The sequence below is a fragment of the Salmo trutta genome, chromosome 28 (assembly GCF_901001165.1).
Source record: "Salmo trutta chromosome 28, fSalTru1.1, whole genome shotgun sequence".
Lineage (NCBI taxonomy): Eukaryota > Metazoa > Chordata > Actinopteri > Salmoniformes > Salmonidae > Salmo > Salmo trutta.
Window position 1 is genome coordinate 42528982 of NC_042984.1, and position 11597 is coordinate 42540578.

Here is an 11597-nt window from a genome sequence, read left to right on the forward strand (position 1 = left end):
TGTTGTTGTTGAAACCCATTGTTACTAGAAGAGTTAGTTTTGCATGGTCCGTTGTCCCAGTTGGTGGAGTTTTATTTTGAGGACCAATGGAATGGTTTAAAATGAGTAAACCCCGCACACCCGGTGCACCGGGCCATCCAAAACGAACTCGTGCACTGTTGTAGGTTTTAGCTTTTTTGTGGGAATTGTCAATTATAATGACTTATGTGGGTTTCTTATCTAGATACATTAGTTGACTCTGTGTAAGTGTGTCTGCTAAATTAGTAAAATGTAGCTAAATGTAAGAATGTGGGCATTCAGAATCGTTACAGAAACTCCTCACGTGGCAGGAAATATAATTTGAGTTTGCAGTAATCTAGGCATGTTAAACCAATGGAAAGAGGCTGTTGATTGGCTGGTTCAAATGGGGAGGACATTTAAACGGTAACGCCGACCCTTATTTTGTTATTGCAGCACTGAAGCTAACTGACGGCTCAAGGGATTGCCACTACGGCTTGGTTGTGTTTCTAAGATACACGTTTAAAAGGTACGTTTTAATGTAGTGTATTTTTATGAACATGTTAACTATTTTTATCTCATAATATACCCAGATAATTTGGATCAACAGTACAGTATCTAGCTAGTACCCCGACGTTAGCTACTGTGCGCTAGTTACTGTGCGCTAGCTTCATTACACTAACGATACCATTTCTGGTATTTTGTCTTTATATGGCTCTCTTGTGCGTCTTATGTTAACGTACTGTATATCTATCTTGTCGCTACGCAGTTAAATGTGTTCATGGGGGGAAAAAAGTAACATTTAGCGAAGTTAGTTTTGAAAACGTATCAGTGGCTAACTCCCATCTTAACAATTGGCCTCCTGTCATGCATCATCTGCTTGTTAGGAGACCAACTACAGACAGCTGCTGAAATGGATGGTGAGATGGCGCAGAGGGAATCGGCTAGTCGCTACGTATTTGATGCACCGTCACATGTCATTGATTTCAACGCATTAGATACGGAGGACAACGCAGACATTTGGTTTGGTGAGATATGTTCGCAAGCTTGTGCACAATATTATACAGTATTTTGGAGGAAATCCGATTTTAGAAGGTAAGGGTTTGTAAGGCAACGACTATACAATTCCCATGGGCTGTGTAAGGATAGATCTTCCCAAGAATAATGCATGCATTTTGAAATATTGGAGCACGCTGACAAATGGGTCTGGGTGTTAAATGCTTTATCACCTATTGTAACTTGCAAAGTTGTTGAATTTACACTTTATTCTTGAATCGTGTGACTTTCTGCAGACCAATGGGCTGGCCAGGATGGGGGAATGTGTTGCTACCTTGCCACCCCAATCAGAAACAATATACCATTTGGAATGACCCCTAAAACACACTTGCCCAGGATGATTGTTTCTCCCAGGGTGAAGGACAACTCTAACTCAGGTTGGTACTTTAGACAGTTTCATGATTATCCAGGGTGTTTTCACACTTACATTTACAAGTTTGACTGACCTGTGTGTAATGTGATATATATTCTTGTTTCCACAGAGGCCCCAAGCACTTCCTTAGGACCCACAGCAGATTCCCTGAGCATGTCCTTAGCTACCCTCCCCAACATTGTCACCTCCTGGGGAAATAAGCCAGCTCCGGTAGCTGCCCTGCCAAAAAGGAAGGGACCCCCTGCCCAACCACGCAGGTATGTTGCTTCTAGAACACTCAGCTCGGCTGACATCTCGTGAGAGTTCTAAGGCTCTACATTGGTCAAATTTAGTTACTAAGGAATGTGGTTCTTCTTGAAGAACACAATTGCAGCCATCCTGTTGCATTCATGGGTGTTTGGAGTTTTTATTAGCCAATTTCAAGTGGAAAGGAAAGATGGCAAACAGTTATAATGCTAAAGTAATGTTTCTTCTATAACCAGCATCAACCTGTTTAGCTGCAGACCAGTTCAGGACTAAATTAACTTCCTATTGTATTAGACCAAGCAACTGTATGCTTCTAAGTGGTAATTTAACTTGTTTCTCCACTGAAGGGTGTCAAAGCGCAAAGAGGCAGCCTGCAATGAGGAAGAATGGCACACCGCCCCTCAAGTACCACCTGTCAAGAAGCAGAGAAGGTCAGTGAATTTATACATTTTCACTATCCTCCCCTCTGCCACAGTGTGCCTGGAATTATTAAATCTAGCCCTGGATGTGGTCATGGCAGACAGCAATTCATCTTACTGTTTACAGCTCATTTCGTCAACACATCGAAGTTAGACAACTGGAGTATCTTGTCTTCCCCCTCCCACCATGGTGGAAATGTATTTTGAGATGGCTTGTTTAGCATGGTCCAAACTGTTCACTATTGGGTTTGAAATATGAAATGAATATTGGGTGTTGGTGAATGTATTACTTTGTCACATGCAGAGGTGGAGAGCGCTGCTTTGTCAACAAAACAATAATTCCTGGGCAGTGGTGCTGTTTCCCCCTACTGCAGATTCCATCTTTAATAATGAACCTTGACCAATTTGTCTTGTGGACAAAAGTAACCAGACTGTCCTGGTCTGTTCATTTGCCAGGAGCTCATCTCTGCCCCCCAGGCGCAGTCTTAGTGTCCGCACCACCGTGCGACTCAACTCCAGAGCAGCCACGCGGGCCCGGCGTGTTGCAGCAGCCCCCACCACCACACAGTATGTCATTCTGCTATCACTCATGGATTTTAATTAAAGGAGGCATGCATGACCTGATGTTGGTGCTGACAAGACTGTCAGTCCTTTAATCCATGGATACTTTAAGGAATTTGACTGGTTACATTTCCATCACTCAGCGTTATAACCCTAGCAATAACTCCTTAATCAACTAATCATGTATTGACACTGGGCTAGGACAAAAGCTTGCAAAACCCAGTGGTTCTCTAGGACCCGGATTGTGGAACACTGCATTTGAAGGTTAATATCCCTAGATTGTGTTATAACGTATGTCAACCCCAGGCATAAGAGCTCTGAGCAGCAGGAGATGGAGCGCATCAAGACTCTTCAGAAGGAAGTGGCTGACCAGCGGAAGAGGAACGAGGCCAGTTACAGGGCTGCAATGGCAGGCAGTGAGTAGCTTCAATTGTAGGAAGGAGTAATCTGTCTTCATTAAGCAGGATTTCATCTTGTCAATCATGTCGTCACTCAGGTCAGCCCCCTAAGAAGCTGACTCTGGCCACCACCGTACCCAAAGAGTTCAACTTCAGCACAGATGGACGTGTCAAGGTCGGCACCTTGGCACCGTACATGGAGTTGGACTTCACCGCTCAGCTCCGCAAGCACCCATCCTCCCCCGTAAGTAGCTAGCTTTTTTTTGGCCACATCAGCTGCTATGGCAGTTTAAGGGATGGGTGCAACCCGAAGATATGATTTTTCCTCTTCCCTAGGTTGTCGCTTCACCCAGACATATTTGTTTCCCCTTGACGTCATCTCCTGAATTATTTTCTTTGTCAGGCCAAGGCGTCAAATGGTACCACTGTGCCCAAGCCCTTTAACATGTCTACTGGCAGCAAGAGGAAGCTGGAGGACCCTGCCCCCTATGTGCCCATGGCCCAGCAGATTGAGCAGTTTCAGAGACGGACTCCAACCCGCTACCACCTTCGCAGTCGACAGAGCCACGAGAGGGGTGTGTATTAGCTCTAATCCAACCAGTCCTTGCTGTTATACATGACAGGCAATGGTGGCAGTCCCACGCTCTGGGGTGTGCTCACTGGATGCATGTGCATGAAGTAAAAATGGCAGCAAACGACAATGATTCTCTCATTCAGGCCCGTCGCCTATGAAGAGTGAGCAGCTGAAGATCACCCACCCTCACACTCCTCAGCTGATGACCCGGCAGAGGTGCCGACCCACGACAGTCAAGAGCAGCGCTGAGCTTGAGGCTGAGGAACTCGAGAAACTCCAACAGTGAGTCCACACTTAAGGCTTCTTCACTCTGTTCTTCTACTGGCATGAGGGGTGGCCTATAAATAGTAGTTATTAGACTTGGTGGGTTACTTCTACCAGTGTGTACTCTACGTTACTAGAATGAAGCTGACATACATGGTCCAACGACCTTGAACCCTCTTGAAGAGGATAGAAATGATTTGTTTGAATAAGGAATTGTCTTCACTTATTCTATTTGCAACCTTCATTATCCACCCCTGTCCTGCGGTATTTTCTAGGTTTAAGTTCAAGGCCCTGGAGCTGAACAGGAGGATCCTAGAGGGGGCGCAGAACCCCAAGAAGCCCACGGTGAAGGAGTCCACGCGGCCTGAGGGCTTCCATTTGCACATGGACAAGAGGCTGACGGATCGAAATGCCAGTAAGAAGCCGGAGGAGCCCGAGGAGCCCGAGGAGCAGCACACCTTCCACTCCCGCCCGCTGCCGGTTAGGATCCTAGAGGAGGTGGTGGTGAGTGCTACACGGCCAACTCTAGTTTTTACTACATTGTCATGGATTGGTAGTACATGTAGCCTGGATGCCAGTCTGTTTGCACTCTGCTCCTTATGGTATTGTCATGCCAAACAAAGAACAGAAAATGTCATATTTTGCATGCAAAACATTCTAGCTCTGGTATAATACCGTGATGGTGCCCTTGCTAATGGGATACCCACACCTGTTGGTTTACAGGGTGTCCCAGAGAAGAAGGTGCTGTGTCCCACTGTTCCAGAGTCCCCTGCATGGGCCCTGAAGAAGAAGGTGCGCATAGACCGAAAGGTGGAGGTAAAACCCCCGGCCCCGCTCAAGGCCCACGCAGCACCCCACTTTGGCCTGCCCTTCCAGCCTAAGCTCCAGGACAAGACCCAGATGGACGTGTGCCCCTTCTCCTTTGAAGAGAGGGAGTGTGAGAGAAGGCTGCTGAAAGAGAAGAGGCTGGAAGAGCTGAGGCATGAAGAGGTACTGCCTTAAGTGTTCAGTTTTCTCCTCGGGTTGCGTTTGCTATAAATTCTATTAATATGGGAAGACCTGATGAGTAGTGCCACTAGAGGGGTTACAGGAGCAGTTGCCTGTTGAGCCCTGTCATTAGATGGTGTGGTGCAACATTATTTTGGGATAATGAATTAAAGCCTTTCTGCTGCAAGTTGTTTAGCTAGAAAATGCTATTGTAACCAGATTGGTCAATAAAAAATTCTGAACCTCAGGTGCCCAAGTTCAAGGCCCAGCTGCTGCCGGACTTCCATGAGGTGGTCCTGCCAGAGAAGAAGGTGGCTGAGCCCACCAAGCCTGAGCCCTTCAAGCTGCTCATCGATGAGCGGGGAGCTGTCAAGCACGACCGCTGGGAGCAGATGGTAAGGCCAAGGCGGGGTCCCTGGACAACTCCAGAGTGGTACTGACTGGCTTTATTGAATTCCTGCTCGGCTGTCAAACTGAAGATGTGGCTGAGTTCATGCCGTTTCTTTCATACTCCGACCCTATAAATAGAATAACGAGTTGTGTATTTCTGACTGGCACCGAAGTACTACATATCTGGCACAATCAGTTTATTTTTATATGTGCATCGACTACTTGCAAAATCCTATTTCCTGTCTAGGGCTGTTGCAGTGACCCTATTACTGCCACACCAGCAGTCATGACCACGGTAAAATTCTAATCTCCTGTTATGCACTCTGGGCATGCATTAGTTATACCCAGCTGGCTAACAATCATCAGGTCCTAATGGCCTGGTACTTGGGGCTCTATTGTCCCTCTAACCACTCTGATGTCAATGCAAATGACATTTAAACTCGCATCACTGTGATCAATTTGAAGAAAGATGTTCAACAGGTTGAAGCTGAGTGGAAGACATGGTCGTTTCAAAGCACCTGAATTAAAATTATTGTTCCGTTATACAACGCACAGCCTACTGCACATGGCAATAAAACAGAAAAAGAAACTGATTAAAGATATCTTTGGTACGTAATTGGTGAAGCCTAAATGAAACAAATTCAGATTTGGCTTACAATTCTAGTGAAATTGGAATAGTCTGGTAATAGGGCGTTTTGTGAAATATTATCATTAATAGGCTGACGCTTTACCTTCAGCTACAGAATATCTCACCGCTGAGTTTACGTCTCCTTCATTCCTTTCTCCAGCGTGCATAGAGGGGCTGTCAACAGTTCAATCAAATGTTTCGTTGCGAGAACATGTTACTATCAATGTTTCCCAAATTTAAGCACTGGGTTGCTGCAGGAACATGGTTGGAGAGCCCATGGCATACAGAGTGTGCTGAATATGACCTGTTGTGCAGTGACATTACCGGAGTAGCTGACTTGCATGAAAAACGTACTGGTGGGAAAGTGGCCTCTATTTGCTATTCTAGTGCATATGGGTGACCATGTCTTGCCCATTTGATGACCCATTCTCAATCGAAACAAATGTTACATATTAGTAAAGACTAGATTAAATTGAGACTAGTCTGATGGGTGAAAATAGGATCACTTAACGAGAACCGCATGTGCATCCTGAGGCAAAGAATGGAGAGCAGGCTTTTTTGACTTTCTCAACTCATCAATGGCCTATAGTCGCATCATGCAGCCCATATCTTTGTATCTAACGTTTGTATCATTCACAACTAAAGTTGCCAAATAACTCAATGTAGCGTATAGGACCTGTTTCAAATTCTCACTTTTACACTCAACATAGCCGCTTCATACGTGCACCCTCTTGCTCTGGAATGGGGAAAAATATCCTTCCTATTTTATTCAGCCAAGATCAATTCTATAATTCTTACTATAAAATAATGGCAAGGACATCTTGTCTGCTAAGTGAACAAGCTTAAGGCATGGCGCATAGCCAACTCCTATTCTCTTCTGAAATTTTCTTCATGTTTCTTTAGACTTGCCTAAAATAATGGATTTGATGTGATGGTGAATATTTACTTAAAATATAAGTCTTTCACCCTATTTTCGTGATATCCAATTAAGAGCTTGTCTCATCGCTGCAACTTCCCAACGGTCTCTGGAGATGCGAAGGTCGAGTCATGCGTCCTCAACATGACCCGCCAAACCGTATTTCTTAACACCTGCCCACTTAACCCGGAAGCCGTCTGCACCCATGTGTAGGAGTAAACACCGTTCAACTGACGACCGAAGTCAGCCTGCAGGCATCCGCCCGCAACAAGGAGTCACTAGAGCGCGATGAGCCAAGTAAAGCCAAACCCTCCCCTAACCCGGACAACGCTGGGCCATTTGTGCACCGCCCATATGGGACTCCCGGTCACAACTGGTTGTGACACAGCCTGGGCTCGAACCCTGGTCTGTACTGACGCCTCAAGTGCTGCGATGCAGTGCCTTAGACCGCTGCACCACTCGGGAGGAAACGTATTTATGAAGATGTGCCAAATGCGCACACTAGCGGCTCGTATGTGTGTAGGCCTGGAGATGCTAAACGTGTTTGTTAATTAACGGTCAATTACCATCAACCCAGAAGTCTTTTGCATGATGCCAACTGGCTGACAGAATTTCATGACCGCCACAGCACTATTCCTGCCCAAGCCCCTATGTCTTGTTCTCTCCAGGTGAAGGAGGAACAGAAGCACCAGGCGGAGGCAGCCACCTTCAAAGCTCGACCAAATATGGTCACTCACAAAGAGCCGTTCATCCCCAAGAAAGAGAACCGCGCTGTCCTGGGTAAGATCACACCAGCCTCGCTCACCTCTTTCTGCACTGGCCATAGACCACAACCTTAATCCTGGAAACCTGTTGGACCTCTAACTCAACTTCTCCTCCCACCCTTTATCTAAGGGATTCCCCCACTTTTGTCACCCAGAACAGTTCTCTTGGATCTTTACCTGTCTTGAGACTCATCTCTAGCCTATTTCTTTCCCTCAACTACAAATTCCAGTCTTGTTTATCTTAGTCTCAACACTGGATCAGGGTTGCCTACTCCTTTACGTGGGCTTCGTTTGGGTAATGCTGGACTTGTGCACTCATAACCTTTTTGCCTTTACCACCTGCCAATCTTTTTAAAACACCTCGCCACCCAAACCCCTTTTTACTTGCCTCTCTTTAGACTACATGAGTAATTCTGTAGTTCCAGAGCGTTTCCAGCTGTCCACAGAGCGCCGCGCCAAGGAGCGGCTGGAGTTTGACCAGGCGTTGAGTGAGAAGGAGGCGCTGAGGGCTCGCATAGAGGGGGAACAGCGCAGGGAGCAGGAGGAGCGTGAGAAGGAGGACATGGCCAGGCTACGTCTAGAACAGGTAATTACACTGACCTTAGACCAGCCCCCCAGAAGTTGGTTATGTGCTTAAAATACTGTAGAGCTAAGTTGTAGCCTGGTAAGGGCTTGTCTGTATACCGCTTTTAAACCATGCTATTGAAATAAACCAGTCTCCCTCTACATGTGCTGGCTTTTGTTCCAGCACAAACACGCCTGGGTAGGGTGGCCAACCTGAACTTGTCTAAACCTTTCCTTTTCGGTTTCAAAATGTTGTGTACCCTAATCTGATACAACTGATTTATTGCTCATTAGGGCGTTTAGTATTTTTAATCGTGTGTGTGGTGGTTTGTCGGAACAGAAGCCCTGGTTGTACAGGAGTGTCCTCTCTCTGTCCCTCAGGTTCACAAAGCCCAACCCGTCAGACGTTACAAACAGCTGGAGCTGAAGAAGAGCGATGTCACACTCACTGTGCCCCAGTCTCCCAACTTTTCTGATCGCTTCCGCATATGATGGATGAGAAGGAATTTAGTTGTGTATATTATATAAACACTTAATTTAGTTCTATGCCTCTTCAGTGAAGCGGCATAGTTCTATGCCTTTTATTTTATTGGTTTGAACCTTCAGCTTTAAATTTCTCTGGAAAAACCTGACTGCTCATTCCCACTATGGCCTGTACATTTCTTGCTTGTTCTGACTTGCTGTCGCTTTGATTTCGATTATGTATAATAAAGTCATGTTCTTCATGTCTTAACCTTTTAAAACACCAGGCTTTAAATGTATCTGTCTTTGAAGTCTTACCTGTATTTTAATTTCCTGACGAATGTAGTTTTGACTGTCTCAGCAATAAAAATGGACTTACAACATTCTCTGATACTTTTTGAATTCTGAGCTATTGCAGTGTTTCTCAACCTTTTTTCTACCAGGGACCGGTAGTCTGTGGTTTTCCCTCTGGGGGGGGGAAGCCTACAGCACTAGAACTGGGTATATAAGTGACTATCTCCAGGACCAGAGGCTGACCAACTGAGCAAGGTTTTCAACTGTTCTGCCGTGGCTATGGAACCCTGGCCTGTTTTCGACTGCTGCACCTGTCTCGAACTCAATGCTCAGATATGAAAAGCCAACTGACATTTACTCCTGAGGTGCTGATCTATTGCACTCTACAACCACTGATGTATTTGACCCTGCTGGTCATCTATGAAAGTTTGAGGATCTTGGTGTTGTACTGTTCTCTACCCGGTACAGCCAGAAGGCCAGCCCTCAGCCTGGTTTGTGCCTTCCTAGGGTGTGCCTCTTAACAAGGCACACCTGTTTTAATTTAAATAGATTCCAGGTGACTACCTCATGAAGCTGGTTGAGTGTTCAAGGCAAAGGGTGGCTACTTGGAAGAATCTTTAAAAAATAATAATGTTAACACTTGGTTACTACATGATTCCATATGTGTTCATTGTTTTGATATCTTCACTATTGTACAATGTGGAAAAATAAAGAAGCCCTGGAATGAGGTGTGTCAAACTTTTGACTGGTACTGTATATTTTTTTGTTGGCGCAGATGGCCAAAACAATTATTTGTACACTGCAAATTGACCACAGCTAAGCCCAAAGATATTTTCCTGAATAATTGCCTGCCCAGCATTTTTGTACATGACCCTAAGCTTGATGGGATGTTAATTGTTTACTCAGGAACTGAACCTGTGTAGAAGCAATATACTTTGTATCCTTGTATTTCTATTATCTTGGCAGTAACCTGTATGTTTAAATTCCAAAATGAAACAAGGTAACATGAAACAGCATAACCAACAAACACCAAAACAAATTGGAAAGAGTATCTGAAACAGGACGAGTATTATGGCGGAACAGTATCCGATAGTTTAGTGAGAGGCTACAAAACCAATGGGTATGCTATTTAGGAGTCTGGAAAAGTCTTTCCTAGAAGATTGGTCCAAACTGAGACAATTAGCCAAGACCCAGACATCTGGATCACCGTCTTCTGTGTACAAATACTGGCTTGATTATGTGTGCACATGCTCTCCGTCAGATAAACTGCATCTATGTCCTGCTCTTGATGTCTGTCTGGCCTATCATGCATACCTTGGTTATCTGCTACTGTTTCCCAACCCTTGGCACCCTTGCCCCTTTCTTGCCTATTTCTGGGCCATGAGGCGGTGGCTGGAAGAGATAACAGAGAAAACCAGCTCACTGCGGCTTTCTCCTCTGGACGAGACCAACCCCACTGTGACTAACCAGTACTGGTCTTTCTGCTCGTTGTGTACCTGATCTTACTTTATTCTTCCTACTCTGCCTTCTAGTGTTTTCATTGATCTAAGAGGTAGAATTTGAAGAGTGCCAACCTTTATATTTGTTGAGGGAGCTGTAACCAACTGTGCTGACTTTTGTAGCATATGTAACTAGTAACAATTTGTAGCATTTGTAACGATCACTTCCATTTCCTGAGGATAACTGTGATAACTGCCTCAAATCTGTGCCTCTGTCTTGTGTGACTCTTGCCTCTCTGCTTCTAGTCTAAAGGCTGGTTTTGCAGAGGCCTATTGAGGGCCACTGTTCGTAAATAATGGGTTCAGTGCATTGTCCGCCACCAGTCTCACTTACTACAAACCTACCTGTCCTAGAGGCCAAAGTAGATCACTTGGATGAGCTCTCCAGAGGAATAAGTGCCTGCTCCATCTGCTCCACCTGCAGTCTGCACAGCGACCAGCGAGAGGCGACAGAGAGACAGCTTGTGGCCCATTCCAGGTTGCTTGAGAACTTCAAATCAAAGTTTATTTGTCACATGTGCCGAATACAACAGGTGTAGACCTTACAGTGAAATGTTTACTTACAGGCTCTAACCAATAGTGCGAAAAATAAAGAAAGAAAGAAATAAAACAACAGTAAAAAGACATTTGAAAATAACAGTAGCGAGGCTATATACAGACACCGGTTAGTCAGGCTGATTGAGGTAGTATGTACATGTAGGTATGGTTAAAGTGACTATGCATATATGATGAACAGAGAGTAGCAGTAGCGTAAAAAGAGGAGTTGGCGGGTGGTGGGACACAATGCAGATAGCCCGGTTAGCCAATGTGCGGGAGCACTGGTTGGTCAGGCCAATTGAGGTAGTATGTATATGAATGTATAGTTAAAGTGACTATGCATATATGATAAACAGAGAGTAGCAGCAGCGTAAAAGAGGGGTTGGGGGGGTGCACAAAGTGGTTACCTGTTCAGGAGTCATATGGCTTGGGGGTAAAAACTGTTGAGAAGCCTTTTTGTCCTAGACTTGGCACTCCGGTACCGCTTGCCATGCGGTAGTAGAGAGAACAGTCTATGACTGGGGTGGCTGGGGTCTTTGACAATTTCTAGGGCCTTCCTCTGACACCGCCTGGTGTAGAGGTCCTGGATGCCAGGCAGCTTTGCCCCAGTGATGTACTGGGCCGTACGCACTACCCTCTGAAGTGCCTTGCGGTCGGAGGCCGAGCAA

The 11597-nt window shown here is 45.5% G+C and overlaps 1 protein-coding gene across 3 annotated transcripts; it reads left to right on the forward strand.

The window, feature by feature from the left end:
• The first annotated feature begins 306 nt into the window (after positions 1 to 306).
• Positions 307 to 8701, forward strand: LOC115166288 (targeting protein for Xklp2-B). Of its 3 annotated transcripts, none has more exons than XM_029720148.1 (16): positions 310 to 526; positions 885 to 1025; positions 1290 to 1430; positions 1536 to 1683; positions 2020 to 2103; positions 2548 to 2658; positions 2959 to 3068; positions 3149 to 3294; positions 3454 to 3625; positions 3768 to 3906; positions 4164 to 4392; positions 4612 to 4878; positions 5124 to 5270; positions 7478 to 7589; positions 7972 to 8159; positions 8519 to 8701. In XM_029720148.1, the coding sequence occupies exons 2-16, from the start codon at positions 911 to 913 to the stop codon at positions 8627 to 8629; spliced, it is 2220 nt and encodes a 739-aa protein (XP_029576008.1). In that variant the 5' UTR covers positions 310 to 526; positions 885 to 910; the 3' UTR covers positions 8630 to 8701. The 3 variants fall into 3 exon arrangements, with proteins under 3 accessions (XP_029576010.1, XP_029576008.1, XP_029576009.1); XM_029720149.1 differs by having other exon boundaries at positions 323 to 526; positions 7993 to 8159; XM_029720150.1 differs by lacking the exon at positions 1290 to 1430 and having other exon boundaries at positions 307 to 526.
• The last annotated feature ends 2896 nt before the right edge of the window (positions 8702 to 11597 follow it).